The sequence below is a fragment of the Chiloscyllium plagiosum genome, chromosome 23 (assembly GCF_004010195.1).
Source record: "Chiloscyllium plagiosum isolate BGI_BamShark_2017 chromosome 23, ASM401019v2, whole genome shotgun sequence".
NCBI lineage: Eukaryota > Metazoa > Chordata > Chondrichthyes > Orectolobiformes > Hemiscylliidae > Chiloscyllium > Chiloscyllium plagiosum.
Window position 1 is genome coordinate 33,584,203 of NC_057732.1, and position 20,787 is coordinate 33,604,989.

Genomic DNA, 20,787 nt, shown 5'->3' on the forward strand with positions numbered 1-20,787 from the left:
TCAGTATTGCTGGAGCTATACTCATCCAGGCAAATGGGAAGTAATCCATCATATCAAGACATTGCTTAAGATGAAAAGTCTCAGTTATGAGGAGAGTCTGGATAGGCAGGGTTTGTTTTCCTTGGAGCAGAGAAGGTTGCAGGGAAATCTGATTGAGATATACAAAGTTATGAGAGGCATTGATAGGGTGAATTGTGAGAGTCTTTTCCCCATTGCAGAAGTGGCTAAAAACAGATAGCAAAAGTTTAAGGTGAGAAATAAGTGGTTTAGCAGAGATCTGAGGAAAAATGTTTTCTCCCAAGGAATGGTAGAAATATGGAATGGTTTGACTGAGAGGGCATTGGAGGCAGACACTGTCTCAACATTCAAGAAGCATCTGGGTGATCATTTAAAATGCCAAAGCATAGTAGGCTGTGGACCAAGTACAAGTAAATGGGACTAGTGCATTTGTTAGTCGGGATTGACACAGCAGGCCAAAGTAACTATTTCTATGCTGTTTGACTTTGACTCTAATGGCAGTCTGAAGTAAGTGCTCCAGTAGTTGGTGTCATACCTAGTTCTAAGGAAATTGGTTTTGAGTCAGTTATGTAATGTCACTGCAGGAGTTCCTCAGTGTACTGTCCTGTGTCCTACCATTTTCAACTGGTTCATCAATGGCCTGCCCTCCATCGTAAAGTCAGGAATGTGAATGATTGCTCATGATTGTACAATGTCTAGTACCATTCACTGCTCTTCAGATACTAAAACAGTCAGCGTCTATATGAAGCAAGACATGGACAACATTCAGGTGTCAGCTGATAAGTGTAAGTAAGTGATAAGTGTTCCTACCACCCTATCTCCCCTTGACATTCATTCTTATGTTCATTGAATTCTCCACTATTAACAACCTTGGAGTTAATGGATCAGTCACATAAATACTGTGGTTACAAGATCAATTCAGAGATTGGAAATTCTATGGCTAGTAACTCACTTCCTGACCCAAATCCTGTGCGGTGTCTAAATGGCGTAAGTCAGGAGTGTGACAGAATATTTTCCAATTGTGTGAGTGGGTGCAGCTGCAACAATGCCAAAGATCAGCAGTGACCAGGAAAAGCAACCTGCTTGTCTGGCACTCCTCCTACCCCTTAACCATTCATTCCTTCGACTGCTAATGCACTATGGCAAACAAATATGTGCCATCTACAAGATGCACTGCAGCAACACACCAGCGCTCCTTCAACAGCACCTTCTGAACCTGCAACCTCTACCAATTATAAGGGCAAGGGTAGCAGATGCATGGAGATACAACCATCTGCAAATTTCTTGTCAAGCCACTCACTATCCTGACTTGGAAGTGTAATGCAATTTCTTCACTATTGCTGGTTCAGAATTCTGGCACTCCCTTCTTGGATTGCAAGAGGCAGCTCACCATTGCATTCTCAAGAGCAGTTCGGGGTGGGCAATAAATCCTGGCCCAGGCAATGACACCCACATCACTTGAATGAATGATAAAAAGATTGCACTGAGGCAGTGTTGTCCTTGAGTTTCCAAGATTAGTCCTTAGCAATCATGACAAATTCCTTTGTGTCAGACATAACTCCAAGCACTGAAGAGCATCTGTTTCCCAGTGATGTCAGTTCTAACACTGTCTTGACACAGATAATTACTCCTTTCTCCTATCTGTCATTTAACTCATGTCCACATGTAGATCACAGCTATGACTCTAGGTCAGTGACTTTGGAAGACCACTTGCATTGTCAGTAATCAGGCTTTTCAGGAAGGTCTTGTGTTCTGAATAGGATATACAAGAAATCTTTACACATTAGGGGATTGCTTTTTGGAGGATGCTGATTAGAATTCTTCAGTAGGCTGAAGATGCGTGCACATTTTAAGCTCAATTACCCTCATGTCTGCACTCGCTCTGGACACTACTGTAGCTAAAGTGAATTGGGATTTTTATACAGCTTCCTTTCTAGTTGGTTACCTTTGTCTACCACCACACTGTACTGAATGTGGAAAGATAAAAGAATCTTGTTTTGCTCTCTAGGTCTTGTGATCTATCACTTTTTCTATAGCTGCTGCCTTTGGTCTTTAGCAGACGTCCATTTTTAGCTTCAATAGGTTTTACTTCATTGTAAGTTTTGTTGATGCTGTTCCAGGAATCATATTTTGTACTTTTCATTGAACCAAAATTACAAAAAGAATGAAATGATTACATTTATGTAGTACTGGATATGGGTGTAGGTTTGCTCACTGAGCTGGCAGGTTCATTTCCAGACGTTCCGTCACCCTACTAGGTAACAGCTTCATTGGGCCTCCGGGCAAAGCTTCGCCTGGAAGCCCACTGAAGATGTTATCTAGTATGGTGATGAAACATCTGGAAATGAACCTTCCAGCTCAGCGAGTAAACCTACATCCAGAACCTCAACCTGAGCTACAAATCTTCTCAAAACTCGCTAAGTACTGGATATCTCAAAACATGTTTCTATCCAGTGAAGTAATTTTTGAAGTATACTACAATACAGTACTAGTTGCACTTGTCTAGAAAGGATGCTATTAAATTGGAAAGGGTAGAGAAAAGATCTGTAAGGATGTTACTGGGAGTAGAAGGTTTGAGCTATAGGAAGAGGCTGGATAGACTGGACTTCTTTCCCCTGGAAAGTGGTTTATAAAATCATGAGGGGCATAGATTAGGTGAATAAAAAAGGTCGTTTCCCTAGGGTAGGGAAGTTCAAAACTAAAGGGTATAGGTTGAAAGCGAGAAGGGAGTAGTGCATATTAGATTAAATTAGATTCCCTACAGTGTGAAAACAGGCCATTTGGCCCAACAAGTCAACACCTACCCTCTGAAGAGTAACCCACTCCCCTACATTTACCATAACTAATGCATCTTAACACTATGGGCAATTTAGCATGGCCAATTCACCTGGATTGTGGGAGGAAACTGGAGCACCCAGAGGAAACCAGTGGAGACACTGGGAGAATGTGCAAACTCCACACAAACAGTTACCCAAGGCAGGAGTCCAACCCAGGTCCCGGGTGCTGTGCAGCAGCAATGCTAACCACCGAGCCACTGTACTGTTCCATATCTGTAATACGTGGAACAAATGCTAGAAGCAGTGGTAGAAGGTGGGTACAATTACAACATTTAAAAGACATTTGGACAGATACATGAACAGGAAAGGTTTAGAGGGATAATGGGCCAAACGGATGCAAATGGATCTAGTTTGGTTTGGGAAACCTGATCGGCATGGGCTAGTTGGATCAAAGAGTCTGTTTCCATGCTTTGTGACACTGTTGTAATTATAGGAAACGTGACAGTCAAAATTGTACACCACAAACTCCCACAAATATCTGTGGTAATGAGCACTTACTTAATCTGTGTTTATGATGTAGATTGAGGCATGAAGATTAGCCAGGCAGGGGGATAGCTTCTCTGCTCTTGCTCAAAATAGTGCCGAGGGATCTTTGTCTCCTAGCTTGATGGTGTTGAATATGTGAAAGATGTGATGCGCTATGAAATTACATACTGAGGCGATGCACAGTTTATTTACCTTTGGCCCACAGTTCCTCATTTTCTATGTTTTGGAGTGTGTTATTTGTCCCACTTAGAGTAGTAGTTAAAGACTAGTACACATTTGAAGCTAGTCTCACTGTACAGTTGGTACAGTGTAGTGATCAATTGTGGGTAAGTGGAAGGGAGGTTTAGGCAGGCAGTTCCAGAGATTAGTTCCTAGACAACTGAAGGTATAGCCCACTATGATGGGGAATTAAAATCACGGATGTCACAGAGGCCAGGTTTAAAAAGATATTTGGACTGATGAAAATTAGAAATGGTCTGGCTTGATACCATGAAGGGAGTTGAAAGCATGAATAAAGATTTTAAAAATCAGGGTCTTGTTCAGCGAGGAACCAACGTAGGTTTGCAACTGGAAGTCTGATGAGTGAATAGATGTTGCTGTAAGGAAGGACATGGGCAGTAGAATATTTGAATAACCTCAAGTTTATAGAGAACGTAGGTGACCAGCCAATCATGCATTAGAATAATCAAGGCTTGACGTAACACAGGCATAATAAGGGTTTCAACAGTCGATGAACTGAGGCAAGGTCAGAGTTAGGCAGTGTCGTTGAGTAGGAACCAGACATTAGTGATGCCACACGTGCAAATATAAGACCAAGCATTTCAAATAGTCTGATTCTAGAACTCATGACTCAGAACTATAGTTTAAATGCAGACTAAAATCAATGACATCATTCTTCCCAATAATAGAGAGAGTTTCTATTCATCTGATATTGGATGTCTAGCAAGCTTTCTGATAATTTAGTGAAAGTGAAGTTAAGTGGTGAGGTAGAACTAGCTATTGGCAGCCTACACATGAGAACTGAGTTTTCAGATGATATCACTGAATTGCAGTTTTTTACAGGAGAAATAGGAGGCAAACTAGGAGAAGTGTAAGAGCTGGGAGAAAAACTATTGCAGGTGATATTCTAGCTGTGAAAGCAGAGTTTAGAATGGAGCCAAGCAAGTGCAGTCTCACTTGATGATGGTGGAGAATTGTGGCAGAAGGATGACTGGTTCAATCGTGTCAAAGCTGTGGACAGGATGAAATGGGATAGTTCACCATTATAATAGTCACATAGGATATCAAATAAATTAGTATTTTATTGCTATTGGGATCATTAGTGAATTGAATCTAAGAATTTTGTGGTTACTTTTTTTCCTTTTAGTTTTAATCCATGCTGTTAATTAATTTGGGTTAGACTTTTATTAAAAGGGAATATTGTCAGTTTATTAAGAGCGACGGAGCCAAATTGCTGCGATCTTTTTGTGTACATAATATTTGTTTTGCCGTTTTATATTTCTGAAATGCAACATAATTAGATTTTCATGTTTATGTGAACAGACCGATACAAGAATCTTCCTACTGCTGCTCGAAAACTGCAGTTTTTGGAACTACAGAAGGAACTGATTGATGATTTCAGGATTCGTCTGACTCAAGTAATGAAGGAGGAGACCCATTCTCCTCTAGGATCCCGTTACTGTGCGATTTTGAATGCTGTAAACTATATAGCAGCAGTTTTAGCAGATTGGGCAGACAATGTGGTAAGAACACCTGCTTATAGTTGTTATTAAAAAATTGTTTTTAAGGCAAGTAAGAAGATACAGGTTGTTATGCTGTAACGTGCATTTTGTTAACGCAAATTCACTGTAATGTGATTGACTGTTTCTAAAGCGCAAACTTTTAAAAGTGATTACATCGGTAGCACTTTAAGCACTGTTTCTAAAGTGCAATTTTTCAATAATGTGGGGTTGCACAAGAACTCAACTATCGCATTATAGAAGAATCACCTGTATCTGATTCAAAGTGACTACATGCTTCCATATCTCTGCCGATAATGCAGATGAGAGTAGAGTGATTTAGAATCATTGCATTAACTGAACAGCTTCTGTTTTTATCTTCACCTATCACAGCTATTGAACTTTTCAAAAGTATTTCACTAGCAGTTAATTAATTTGGCCTATTAAGGCAGATTCTATTTTGCATGCAGCATAACTCTTTGTAATAACAAATGAATTACATGTTATTGGAGAGTATAATAATAGAATTTCAAAATTTCATTTTGTTAATCAGTGAAATCAACAGAAAACAATTTCTGGTGCAACTTAGAACTGTTAGACGACTCACCCTTTGTAAATTAGTAAGTCAAGGGATCTAGTGAAATTATGGAATAACGTAATTGCTATTGTGAATTGTTTAACTTTTTGCAAAAATGATTAATTGCAGTACAGTGGTAGAGGGACAGTAAGTCATATTAAATACTATGAGTATGCATCTGAAATTTTAGTAATTCAGGAAATAAGGTACATGTTTATGAAATTGGATCAAAGAGCTACATTCCATCACAGAAATATTTTTTCCTTTTGTGTAGTTCTTCTTGCAGCTTCAGCAAGCAGCACTTGAGGTTTGTGGAGTGAGCAACACCTTGACTGAATTACAGCTTGGCCAACTGGCCTCTCTTGAAAGCTCTGTCTTTGATAATATGATTGATTTGCTGGAGCGCCTGCGATATGATATGTTGACACGACAAGTAGAGCATGTCTTCAGAGAAGTGAAGGACAAAGCAAAACCATATAAGAAAGAAAGGTGAATATTTTGCAGATTGAGCACTACCTTTATTGCATTATCACATAGGACTGGATAAATAAATGTTATATCAATTAGTACATTAGGATTTCAAGGCTTTAGAATTGTCATTCGATATTACTAGATTGATTGCTATTAAATTGACATCAGTAGAGGACTAGGAAATGAAAAAAAAAACAAAGAAAATGGTATTTCTCCCTAAATTTGGAGAAATATTTAAGAATTCCTAATGCCATGAAGCATTTTTATTTTATTGTAATGACCATGAAATGAAACAAATGTCATTTTCATTCTTAATAATTAAGAAGAATTCAACTCATTTAAAAAATTATGCATTCATACAGACAGAGTTGTAATTAGTATGCTTAATTTACAAATTGATTTCTGCACCATCTCCAACACCACTTCCTTATTTCTCCCTTTGCTGCTGAAGGCAGGGGTAGCTTCCTGGGACTTTACCCAAGTCAGATAGTCTCCATTAGTGAAGGAATCTAGTATCATAATCAAGTCTGATTTTGACCTTGCCTGACATCCATGTGTGTACGGTCCACCTGGCATCTTTGTCATGCTTGGAAACCCCACCAGAGGTCAACAAACAATATAAATCAGAACTTAAATTTGGGGAAATTGCACATTTAAATGTCAAGGGATTATACACTGATGTCCATTGAACTATTGATAAAAATCAACATGTTGATCCAGAATTTGGGATGAAAATAACAGTGAGTCTGTTGGCACTCACGTTATAAATGGATTAAATCTGGCATCACTTTCTGCAGTATATACCTGTATTGTTAAATATGGGAATCCATAAGTTTCAGTAATTTTCCCTGGAGACACTGCTTCAGAAAATCTTATAGAAACATCCATAATTGATAAAAAAAATATTAATTTCCATTCCTGGTTCCACACAATCTGTTAAAACCCTGCTAAACAGTTCTTCAAAAGCTGGTGTTGGAATTAAAGGTTGGGGTTTAGCAAGACTGGAGTTTAGCAAGGTCTGACTACATCTTCATGAAATCCTGACCTATAAAAGAGTTTTAATATTTTAGGCATTACGAAAACACAGGCTAACTGATCTGAAATTTGTGAGCCAACTGGGAAATTTCATTAAAATACTCAGATGCTGCCTACTAGACCACTGGGCATTCCTCATATTTGATGTGATCTCCATTTCCTTATTAAGACTTTGTTTTTCAAGTGATAACAATCAAGTATTGTTTTGATTCTATTTCTGAGTAGGCTGTGTTATATATCTCTTTCAATTTCAAATCTATTGAATTTCTATTAAGGAAGACGGGGTAAACATATCAGCCTCATTCTCTTTGTCTTTTTAGTTGAATTTTGAAAAAAAATCCTGACAACTGAATTTTCAAAATATCTCCGTTTTGAGGACTCCTTTTCTTCTTGCCTAATTTTATAGGTCTGAGATCAAGTCACAGCAAGTCAGCAAATGATCCAGAATGTTCTTTTTGTAACATTTTTATTTCACTACTCCACTTCTGCATTTACCACCTCATTAGAGTCATGGAGTCATAAAGATGTATAGCACAGAAACAGACCCTTCAGTCCAACTTACCTATGCTGACTAGATATCCTAACATAATCTAGTCCCATTTGCCAGCACTTAGCCCATATCCCTTTAAAGACTTCCTATTCATATACCCATCCAGATGCATCTCAAATGTTGTAATTGTACCAGTTTCCATCACTTCTTCTGGCAGCACATTCCATACACACATCACCCTCTGCATGAAAAAGTTGGCCCTTAGTTCCCTTTAAATTTTGTCCCCTCTCATCCTAAACCTTTACCCTCTAGTTCTGGAGTCCCCTACCCCAGAGAAAAGACCTTGTCTATTTACCCTTTTCACACCTCTCATGATTTTATAAACCTCTACAAGGTCACCCCTCAGCCTCCAAGGCTCCAGGGAAAACAGCTCCAGCCTATTCAACTTCTCCCTGTAGCTCAAAACCTCCAACCCTGGCGACATCTTCAGATTCCTGAAGAAGGGCTTATGCCCGAAACGTCGATTCTCCTGTCCCCTGGATGCTGCCTGACCTGCTGCGCTGTTCCAGCAACACATTTTCAGCAGGCATCTTTGTAAACCTTGTCTCAACCCTTTCAAGTTTCACAACATCCTTACAATAGGAGGGAGACCAGAACTGAACGCAAAAGTGGCCTAACCAATGTCCTGTACAACTGCAACATGACCTCCCAACTGCTATACTCAATGCTCTATTCAATAAAGGAAAGCATACCAAACACCTTCTTCACTATCCTGCGACTCTACTTTCAAGGAACTATGAACCTGCACTCCAAGGTTTCTTTGTTCAGCAACGCTCCCCAGGACCTTACCATTAAGTGTATAAGTCCTGCCCTGATTTGCCTTTTCAAAATGCAGCACCTCACATTTATCTAAATTAAACTCCATCTGCCACTCCTCAGCCCATTGGCCCATCTGATCAAGAGCCCAATGTACTCTGAGGCAACTTTCACTGTGCACAACACCTCCAATTTTGGTGTCATCTGCAAACTTACTAACTATACCTCCTATGTTCAAATCCAAGTCATTTATATAAATGACGAAAACCAGTGGGTGGAGCACCAATCCTTGTGGCACACCATTGGTCACAGGCCTCCAGTCTGAAAAGCAACCCTCCACCACCACCCTCTGTCTTCTACCTTCCAGCTAGTTCTGAATCCAAATGGCTAGTTCTCCTTGTATTCCATGAGAGCTAACCTTGCTAAACAGTCTATCATGAGGAACCTGTTGAATGCCTTACTGAAGTCCATATAGATCACATCTGCTGATCTGCCCTCATCAATCCTCTTCGTTATTTCTTCAAAATATTCAGATAGTGAGACATGATTTCCCATGCACAAAGCCATGTTGATTATCCCGAATCAGTCCCTGCCTTTCCAAATACATGTAAATCCTGTCCCTCAGAATTCCCTCCAACAACTTGCCCACCACTGATGTCAGGCTCACCAGTCTATAGTTCCCTGGCTTTCTTAAATAATGGCACCACATTAGCCAACCTCCAGTCTTCCTGCACCTCACCTGTGACTATTGATGATACAAGTATCTTATTTAATCCAACTCTGTATAGTGAGACTTGTTTATAACCTCCATTAATATATCCAGTTAGTATTTTCTCCTTTGGTAACCCATTCGGAAGACACATTGCATCATTGGCCAGCATCAGTGACTAAATGTCTCCACTGTCTCCTGATATCCTTATTGGTTTATTTCCCTGATTAGAGGCATGATGAAAGTTGAGTTGAATAGGTGAATTAAAAATTTGAATTTGAGATGTAATACTTAAGAACCTCTCGTGATTTAATTTTTCTTGTCAGTCTTCAAAAGAATTTTTATTACTATCCTGATCCATTTTCCCTACTTAATATATCCCAAGGCAACACATTCTTTTGTTCTACTGCTTTCTTTAAGAAATGTATATTTGTTAAAAGTTATGAATGATGTCCTCAAATACCTGCCACTGAACCTCTACTATATTATGTTTTAATCTGTCTTCCCAGTGCAGTCCACCTAAATACCCTTGAAATTATCTTCAAGTTAAAGACTCTAATATTACATTCTAATTTCTCACCCTCATTCACAAAATAAGTGAATGTGAAATTTTATCATGTTATGATTGCTGTACCATGAGGACCTCTTGATATTTTATTCCATATTTCCATAATTTTCTTTATGGACCTGATTACAATTAATTTGTGTTTTTGCTTTCACTGTTTATTTAGACTCTGCATATCTCACTGAGGATTTACCAATCTGATTAGTTGATATACCTCAATGTTGCTTGCCCTCCTCTCACATGTCACAGATCCCCTTTGGATACTATCCTGGAAAAGATAGCAGAGTAAAGGAAATTACTGCTGGGCCAGCCCCTAAAATAACTGTGGGTAATATGGAATGTAGGATTGTTACGACCAGTTTCAATAATTGAACAAATTTCATTCACTTACAGCAGTTCATTCACACATTCTGGAGGCGTATTAGCAATCAATTTAAGTAACAGCTAAGGGGCTGGTATCAAGCATTTAAGAATAGAAACAAAATTAACGGAGTACTTAAAATAAGAAGGGTGCAACTAACTGTAGCTTGAATGAACAACATTGAGATTAACCTTGATAAATTTCTTAAATGTTGCTGTGTTATTTAAGAGTCTTTGGAGAATAATATGGTTAGTTGAGCCATAATCAAATTTACAAGGATCACTGAATAATTGCTGTCCTGTGCAATATAAAATGCTGAGTAAGATTCATTAAGGATTCTAGTAAATTAATGTTTAATTACAATTGAACCAATGTTGAATCATTATACTTTGTTCAAAATGCAGCTTTTGTAAAGTCACAGTTTATATTTTATCTGGTTGAACAGACCATTAATTATTGTAGGAAGTTTTATACATCCAAACTCAATTATTTTATACATCCAAACACAAAAAAATTACAAATAGTTTACCAGTAAATATCATTTCAGTCAAATTCCTCTAAAGAAATGATACAAGTATTTTGTGTGCTTGTCTCCCATATATAAGAAATAGAAGTAGGGGTAAGCCCTTCATCCCTTTGAGCCTGCTCGATTGTTCAATGAAATCATGGCTGACCTTCCACTTCAACACCATTTTTGTGCACTATTCCCCTAATCTTTGATATTTGTAATATGTAGAAATCTGTTGATCTCAGTGTTGAACATAACCAATGACTGAGCCTCCACAGCTGCCTGGAGCAGAAGTTTCCAAAGTCTCACGATTTTTCAAGTTCAAACAATTCTCCTTAACTCAGTCTTAAATGATTCACCTGTTATTCTGAGACAGTGTCCACTGCTTCTAGATCTCCCAACAAAAGGAAACATCCTTCCTGTACTTTGGGGTAAAGAGTTCAGCGGTTACCTATTGTGTGCTTATACAATATACTTTGGGTAGTGATTGAGAAATTAATAAAAAACCTCTGTCTGTTTGCAAGTCTGTCTCTTTCTTCTGTCCCACCCTGAACCCATCCAAATGAGAAAAATGTTTTAATCATAAAAAGAACTTTGTTTTATTCTTAAAATTGCAATGTTTAATTTTAGATTTATATTCTTATTGGATGAATATCAAATTATGGCATGGAACCAACTAATAATTATGTACTACTTTCCTGAAACTCGTAGATGACTTAATTATTCAGTCTTTGATAAATACGTTTTTTTGCAACTCAGAAGTTGTTAGTTACATTATGACTATTTCTGTTGTGGTTGAAATAATTTGCTGATCCCAGAGATGGTCAAGTTATGCTGTGAACACTACATGATTTAATTTTAATTCTGCTTCCAGTGTTTGTTCAGTTTATGTATAACATTACTGTCAGTTTTCTTATGGTAACTACTCATAAGGTTAATCTCTGTGCATTCCCTAATTAGGAGCAGAAAATTCTTTGATAATGCATATAGATAATATGAATGACACTACAGGATCAGTTATATGGCTTATTTGTTTTACAGGTGGTTGTTTTTGCCATCACAGTCAGATCAAGCTATCATGTGTTTGTCGAGTTCAGCTTGTCCAATGTTACTGACTCTTCGAGATCTGTTGTTGCAATTGGAGCAGGAGCTCTGTCACTCCCTTTTTAAATCTTGTTGGCAAATGCTTGCTGAGAAACTGGACTTGTTCATCTACCAGGATGTAAGCTACCATCAAATGACAAAATAAATTATGATTATAGTTTGTTTTAAGTTTACATAATTTACCAAATAAGGAAAGATAATTTGTGGTTTTGGATTTTAAAAAAATATAATTTTTATACTTTCAATCTAGTAAAACATTTTTTTTTCTGTGTTTTACGAAACAATGATTTTATTTAAGGATTATTTAAACTTTTGAATTTCATATGGAATAATAAGTGAATGCACTCCCTAGCTGGGTTTGGATGGGAATATAAAGATTTGACCAAATTACAAGTGTCAATGTAAGAGGGAAAATAGTTGAAATGCATAGAATAGGGCTAATTTAAATTGGGCCATAAATTGAAATTTTGGTTTTGTGAGCTCTGAGGCAGCAATGCTGATCTTCCTGTAGTGTAATAGATCTTCTCCTCCTCCTCCTCCATTCCACTGAGGACCCTTGACAATTTTCAAGTCTGGAACTGGGGTCAAAGTGCTTCTTAAACTTTTTCCCACTAATGTGAAGTTAGAGAATAGAAACCAGCTATTTGACTTAACAATTTGAGTCAGTGTTTACCTTCCTTATGTGCAAATAGCCCTAATCGTATTTACCCATCCCATTTCCCTTTCCTATCAACCCTTTTTAGTTAATTCTATTTTTATGGGAATAGAGGTCAGAGAGAGATTGGAGGTATAATTAAGGGCTACTGGCAAAAATGCAGGAATTAGGACAAGGTGAATTGCTTTTGCAGAGAGCTGTTCTGATTCTATGAAACAAATGGCATCCCTTTGTTAGTAACCATTCTATATTTCTGTCATCCATGTTCTAAAAATAAGTTGTCAAGAATTTATTTTCTTTTGCGTTCCCTAGTACCAGGGACTATCGTGGTGAGTGTGTTCTGCATGCTCTCTCAAGCCTCAGTGTTTTTCCAATATCACTGTAGATCTTAAAATGCATAAAGGTAGATAAATCCATCTGATCTGATAAAGTGTATCCCAGAACATTGTACGAAGCTAGGGAAGAAATTGTGGGGCTCCAAGCAGAGATATTTGTATCATCGACAGTCATGGGTGAGATGTCAGAAGTCTGCAGGGTGGCTAATACTGTGTCATTATTTAAGAAAGGCTACAAGGAAAAGCCAATGAACTACGGACTAGTGAGCCTAACATTAGTGGTGTGTAAGTTGTTGGAGGGGATTCTGAGAGACAGAATCTACATGTATTTAGAATAGTAAGACTAATTAGGAATAGTCAGCATGGCTTTGAACATTGCAAATCATGTCTCTCAAATGTGATTGAGTATTTTGAAGAGGTAACCAAGAAGATGATCAAGGTAGAGTGGTAGATGTTGTCTACAAGGACTTTAACAAGGCCTTTGTCAAAGCACTGTATGGTAGACAGGTTAGTAAGGTAGACAGTGTAGGATCCAGGGAGATGTAGCCAATTGGAATAAAAAATGTCTTGACGGAGGCCTGGGACCACTGTTGTGTAACAAGGATTGGTACTGGGTCTGCTGTTGTTCGTTATTTATACAAACAGTTTGGATGAGAATACAGGAGGCATGGTTAGTAATGACATGAAAATTGGTAGTTTAGTGAAGAGTGAAGAAGGCTTTCTAAAAGTGCAAAGAGATCTAAATCAGCTGGGCCAGTGGGTTGAGGAATGGCAGATGGAGTTCAGTGTAGATAAATGTGAGGTGTTGCATTTTGACAAGACAAAATAGGCAGGACTTACACAGCTAATGTTAGTGCCCCTGGGGCATGTTGTTGAACAGAAAGAGTTATAGGTACATAGCAGGTACATAGTTCCTTGAAAGTGGCATCACAGGTAGACAGGGTGATGAAGCAGATGTTTAACATGCTTGCCTTCATCGGTCAGAGTGTTGAGTACAGCAATTGGGATGTCATGCTACAGATGTACAAGACATCAGTAAGGCCACATTTGAAGTACTGTGTACAATTTTGGTGACCCTGCTATAGGAAGGAAGTTATTAAACTGGAAATGGTGCAAAAACAATTTACAAGTATGTAACTAACACTGGAAGCTTTGAGTTATCAGGAAAGTCTGGATAGGCTGCGACTTTTTTCTCCTGAAACATAGGAGACTGAGGAGTGACCTTACAGAGGTTTGTAGAATCATGATAGGTTTAGATAAGGTGAATAGCCAAGGTGTTTTCCCCAGGGTAGGGGAGTCCAAAACTAGGGGGTATAGGTTTAAAGTAAGAGGGGAAAAGATTTGAGAGGGACCTGAGGGGCAACCTTTTCAACATAGAGGGTGTTGTGTATATAGAATGAGCTGCCAGAGCAAGTGGTAGAGGTAGGCACAGTTACAACATTTAAAAGACATTTTGACAGGTACACATATTGAAAAGGTTTAGAGGGATATGGGCCAAATGCAGGTAATGGGACTAGTTCAGTTTAGGAAACCTGGTTGGCGTGGATGAGTTGGGCCAAAGGGCCATTTATAGCTGTATATCTCTATGATGCTACTGTGCATAATACTCCACATGATACCCTTATTGGACTCATAGACCAGACGAGGTAAGGACTACTGATTTTTTTTCCCTAAAGGACATTGGTGAACCAAATGTGATTTTCCATCAACTAGCAACTGTTTCATGGTCATTATTATGGACTCTTAATTCCAGACTTTTTGTTGAATTCAAATTCCACCATCTGCCATGGTGGGATTCAAACCCGAGTCTCTGGATTAATGATCTAGTTACCATACCATGAGGTTACTGCCTGATGTGCACAGCCCAACCCCTATGAATGCTTTACCAAAATTGTCCATTTCCACTTTCTTACCTTCACCTCTGTCTCCTTTCATCTACTGCAGAAACCTTTATTCATATTTCCTCAGATGTGACTATTCCGATGGACTCCTGGCTATGCCTCATGTTGTGACCCCTATACGTTTGAGCACATTCAGTACCCTGTTTCTTGGGTTGAACTTGCTCAAACACCATTCCCTTACAGATATTTTTATCAACTTATTCAGACACGTTATAACACATCACTGGAGGAGTGGCACTTGAACCCAGACACCATTCACTTATATCACTCCTGGTTTGTTGCCCTACACTGTTTCCCACTCAAACAAGATCTTGATTTTTACTTTACCTTGACTTCAGTCCTAATTGTAATATTTTTAATCTCCAACCCCTAAATCCACAGATATCTACATTTAGTTCTTGCCTCTGAACATCCCCAATTTTAATCACTCCAGCTTCTACTTGCTTAGTTCTAAGCTCTGGACTAACTCACTTAATCTCTCTGTCACTGCTTCACCTTCTTCCTTTAAGTTACAACTTTGGTTATCTGACCTAATAACGTCTTATGTACATTGCCCTTCAATTTTAGTTTTAATATTCCAGTGAAACACTTGGGATAAGTTGAGAGTGTGGTGCTAGAAAAGCACAGCTGGTTAGGCAGCATCCGAGGAACAGGAGAATCAACATTTCGAGCATAAGTGTTTCATTAGGAAAGAGGCTTGTGGGCCAAGGGGGCTGAGCGATAAATGGTTGGAGAGGAGGGTGGAGCAAATAGGTGGGAAGGAAGATGGACAAGTAGGACAGTTCAAGAGGGTGGTGCCAAGTTGGATGGGTGGATCTGAGATAAGGTTGGGGGAGGGGAAATGAGGAAACTGGTGGTATCTACATTGATTCCATGTGGTTAGAGGGTCCCAAGGTGGAAGATGAGGCATTCTTCCTCCAGGCATCAGGTAGTAAGGGTTTGGCGATGGAGGAGGCCCAGGACCTGCATGTCCTTGGGGAGTGGAATGGGGATCTAGAGTGTTTGGCAGTGGTCATGGAGGGATTGATTTTTATGGAACGCAGATAGGGTGGGGAGGGAAATATATCCCTGGTGGGGGGGTTTGTAGGTGGCGGAAATGACGGAGGATGATGCGATGTATCTGGAAGTTGGTGGGTGGAAGGTGAGGACCTGGGGGGAGATCTGTCCTTGTTGATGTTGGAGGGGAGAGTTTAAAGGGCAGAGGTGTGGGAACTGGATGAGATGTGCTGAAGGGCATCATTGACCACGTGGGAGGGGAAATTGCAGTCTGTCAAGAAAGAGGCTGTCTGGTATGTTCTGTGGTGGAATTGGACCTCCTTGGAGCAGATGAGACGGAGGAAGTGGGAATAAGGCATAGCGTTTTTAACAGGAGGTAGGGTGGAAGGAGGTGTAGTCCAGGTAGCTGTGGGAATCAGTGATTTTGCCCTTTTCCCCTTACCTCTGTCCAAGGCCCCAAAGGAGCATTCCACATCAGTCAGAGATCTACCTGCACGTTTTTCCACACACGTCATTTACTGTATCCGTACTTCCCAATGTGGTCTCCTCTACATTAGGGAAACAGGGCGCCCACTTGCAGAACACTTCAAGAACATTTTCGGGACACACGCATGAAACAACCCCACCTCCCCGTGGCCAAACACTTGAACTCCCCTCTCCCACTCTCCCAAGGGATGAAGGTACTGGGCCTCCTCCTTTGCCAAACCCTTCTCACCCAGCGCCTGGAAGAAAAGTGCCTCATCTTTCAACTTGGGACCCTCCAACCATATGGGATTAATGTGGATATCACCAGTTTCCTCCTTTCTCCTCCTCCCACCATATCCCAGATCCAACCTTCCAACTTGGCACCGCCCTCTTGACCTGTCCTACATATCCATTTTCCTTTCCACCTATTCCCTTCACCCTCCTCTCCGACCTATCACCTTCACCTACCTATCGCATTCTCAGCTACCTTACCCCCAGCCTCACCCTCCCTCCCATTTATCTCTGAGCTCCCTTGGCCCACAAGCCTCATTCCCGATGAAGAGCTTATGCTTGAAATGCGATTCTTCTGCTCCTCAGTTGCTGCCTAACCGGCTGTGCTTTCCCAACATCACGCTCTCGACTCTAATCTCCAGCATGTGCAGTCCTCACTTTCTCCAACTTGGGATAAGTTGTTGTTTTGATGAACCTTATTAGAATCATAGCAGCACTTTTACACCTTGCACCCATGATCCATTCTAATATGCACAACCACACAATTGCTTCATGAATTGCTTAGATTGATAGTTTTCAATCTAAGAGTGCTAAGATTCATTTACATAGGATTGTTAAAGCCCTCAGAGATTATACTTTCCATTAATCTCTTGGGTGATAGAATAATTGGTCACTCAATACGTTTATCAATTATGATATTTTTCCAGTTGACTAAAGACTGTATACAATAGAAAAAACAAGCTGAATTTACAACCATTGTTTTGTGGAATGAACTAAATTGATTTGAATATAAATGCCTATTAGGGCTGCAGCTTATCAATTGGCAATCAGTTACTATTCAGTTTTTAAATTTCTTGTTTTTAACTTTCAACTGCAGATTATCCTGGCAAATCACTTCAATGAAGGTGGATCAGCACAACTGCAGTTTGATATGACTCGGAATCTTTTCCCATTGTTTGCCCATTATTGCAAAAGACCAGAAAACTACTTTAAACAGTACGTATGTTGTGTGAGAGCCCCATATTTTCTGGCAGCTTCAGTTGCTGTACTGTTTATTTTATGATTTTTATTTTGTTGTTTAGTGTAGAATTTTGTGAAAGTAAGACATCAGTTTGTGGTGATGATGTAACATGAAAATTGAAAATGCTAACAAAACATTTCAAAGTTTGTAAATGCTGCTTGGTATAAAATTTAGGCAAAGGAAGCTATTCAGCCGAGTGTGCCTGTGCAATCCCATGCTGCCAATTGGACTTTTCTATTATCTTGTTGTTTCACCATACCTTTCCTTAAATCAGAATATATGTTCAAAAAGGAGTTGGATTAATATTTAATAGCTACTCAACGTGTTCTTAAAGAAGTCGTCTAAATGTTATCTTACTGCTTCAGTATTTCTCTTCCAGATGAATTGCATCCAGCAATTTCATGTCTGAAGTCTTCTACTTACATAAGTTTTCTTTAACTATTCGAATAAAGTAACTAATTTATTTTAGTGTTTAATTCACTGCCACACTTTACTCCGTCTAGTCTACTATATTCGCTGCTCAAAATGCAGTCTCCTCTACATTGGAGTCATAAAATGCAGATTGAGTGACTGTTTTGGAGAACGTCTTCATTCTTTCTGTAAAAATGACTCAGTTGCCTGTCACTTCAGCTTAACTATTGGGCTTCTCTTCTTCCTTGGCTTACTATTAACAATCCATTTGTTCGTTCACCGTTTTTTCTTCCCTTTCTCTGGGTCCCTCGCCACCTATCCACTCACTCCTTTGTCCTCTCTTTCTGTCTGTCCCTATCCCCAGACACGCACAAACAGCAGCATAAATACCACTTTTTCCTAGCTGCTATCAAATCTGAAGAAGGGTCTCTGGACTTAAAACATTAACGTCGTTTTCACTTCACAGATGCTGCCAGACTTGTTGGGTTTTTCCAGCAATTTCAGTTTGTTTCAGATCTCCAGCATCTGCAGTTTTATATTAGTATTTTGTTGGTTAATATTCAGAAGCTTCAATTGCATAATATGTGCAATAAAGTTACTGGTTAAATCATTAAGAGCAAAGTTTTATTCATAACTGTCAGATTGCCATGCATCATTTTAAAAATCCATTGGCAAGCAATCTTTTTACTTATCTGATCAATCTGTTTTTTCTGTCTAGATTTAGTTTTAATTTTGTTATCTATCATTACATTGGATATATTTTTTAAAAGTTTTCTCAATTTTGCCAAAATTCCTTTTTAATATTGTTCAATCACTTTGATTTGCCACTGTTCTCGTGTTTTGTAATTATATGAATGTCAATTGAGGGCTATAGTGGGACAGTAGTATGAGCACGGTGGCTCTGTGGTTAGTACTGCTGCCTCACAGCGCCAGGGACCCAGGTTCAATTCCAGTCTTGGGTGACTGTCTATGTGGAGTTTGCACATTCTCCCCGTGTCTGCGTGGATGTGCTCCGGTTTCCTCCCATAGTCCAAAGATGTGCAGGTCAGGTGAATTGGCCATTCTAAATTGCCCATAGTATTAGGTGCATTGGTCAGAGGGAAGTGGGTCTGGGTGGGTTGCTCTTCGGAGGGTTGGTGTGGACTTGTTGGGCCGAAGGGCTTGTTTCTACACTGTAGGTAATCTAATTTAATCTAATCTAATCTGATGTCATCTCTGAGTTTGGAGGTCTTGGTTCAAGTCCCACCTGCTCCAGGGGTGCATACTAATATTTCTGAACAGGTTGATTAGAAAATAGCTATAAAATCAATTATATGGGTTTATGTAATCTGGAATTGTTTTACTTGAAATAATTTTCAACTGTGTAAAGATTCAATATTAATCAAACATTTTTCATTTCAAGAATACTGACTGAGATGAAATATTCTGAGACTTTTTTTTTGCCCTAGAGTGAAAGAAGCTTGTGTCATCCTGAATCTGAATGTTGGATCGGCGCTGTTGTTACGTGATGTGCTACAGACTAACTCTGGCAATGTGATTGATGCAGGTGCCTGCTCTGATTGGCACACAGCTACAGCAGCTTTGAATGAACTTGGAGTTTATAAACTGGCCCCACAAGATGTTGAGATCCTATTGAATTTAAGGACAAACTGGCCTAGTACAGGCAAATAAGTGAGCCATTGATTAGCAGGAATATCATTGTTGCACAGAAGTACATAATTGATGTGACTGCATTGCTGTGTTCTCAAGGATAATGAGAATAGATGGGCATCATAGTAGTCACTTATTTAGATTTGTAAATTAAGCTGTGTCTGAAAATGCCAATCCAGAATGTTCTACATTGTCCCTTTGAATTAAACATTATTTAAAATAGTCATATGTATTTTGAAGGCTAAACTAAGTACATAATACACACATGTATACAACAATTCCTAAGTGCTCTTGGTTATAGTCCAACAGGTTTATTTGGAATCATTAGCTTTCAGTGCACTGCTTCTTTATCAGGAGGTCATGGAGCAGAATCATAAGACACAGACTTATGATTCTGCTCCATACCCACCTGATGAAGAAGCAGCGCATTGAAAGCTAGTGATTCCAAATAAACCTGTTGGACTAAAACCTGCTGTTGTGTGATTTTAACTTTGTCCATCCCGGTCCAACACTGGCACCTCCAAATCATAAGTGCTGTTGATCATGCGTTGTTGGCATACCTTGAGTGTTCAGCAGTAGTAATGCCATTTGAATGCCAAGGCAAGAATTTTAAATTATATCTTGCAGAAGATGCTAATTGTCACTTAAGCAGCAAATAACATTTATGCCACACATCAGTCCAAATCTGAATGCTGTCCAGGTCTTGCTGCATATTGGAACAGGTGGATTTAAGTTATTTAAGATTTGTGAATAGTGTTGAACAGTGTGTAATCTGTGAACATCCCACATCTGATGGTAGGATTGTAATATATGTCCTATCCAAGGACATTGACAAACTCACTGGTATTGGCACTGAGATGACTTTTTAAAAATTCATTCAAGGGTGTTGTTAACTAGGCCAATGTTCAATGCCCAAAACTCCCCCAAATGTTAGATGTTATTAAAATAAGAACAGTTTATAAAATGGCAGATTGTGTTGTGTTATTCCTATATTAAATACATATTTATCACGTACATCATCTGAAGTATTGACATCAAGGTTACTATGTAAAGGCTAATACAATAAAACATTATCTCTGAACTAGTTTTATTTATAAACTCAATTACAATAAACTGCAGTTTTTTTTCATACAGATGCTTAAATTAATTTTATACTTATTCCAAAAACCTATTTTTCCCCTCTGTATCAGTTCTGTTTTTAGCTTCAGTCAGGGTTCATTGGTTTTATATGTTTCTCTTGTAGGTATTGGTATAGCAGTGAGGAGGAAAACCAACAAGCTGCAAATTAACTAGATACTGGGAATGTCAAAGCACTTTGCAGGTCATTAGGCGGAAGGGTTCAGCAATGGGTGTTTGAGATGCACAAGAGGTGAGAAATTGCAGAGTTAGTAGGCCACATGCACAACAAAGCTTCTATCAGTGTGTCA

At 39.0% G+C, this 20,787-nt stretch overlaps 1 protein-coding gene across 1 annotated transcript in view; it reads left to right on the forward strand.

The window, feature by feature from the left end:
* rint1 (RAD50 interactor 1) overlaps positions 1–19,726 on the forward strand; it is a 45,496-nt gene extending 25,770 nt beyond the window's left edge. The window contains exons 9-13 of the mRNA XM_043713875.1: positions 4,884–5,083; positions 5,911–6,125; positions 11,633–11,813; positions 17,156–17,274; positions 19,159–19,726. Of these exons, the coding sequence (XP_043569810.1) occupies positions 4,884–5,083; positions 5,911–6,125; positions 11,633–11,813; positions 17,156–17,274; positions 19,159–19,381 (938 nt within the window). The 3' untranslated portion in view covers positions 19,382–19,726. The remainder of the gene's footprint in view (positions 1–4,883; positions 5,084–5,910; positions 6,126–11,632; positions 11,814–17,155; positions 17,275–19,158) is intronic.
* The last annotated feature ends 1,061 nt before the right edge of the window (positions 19,727–20,787 follow it).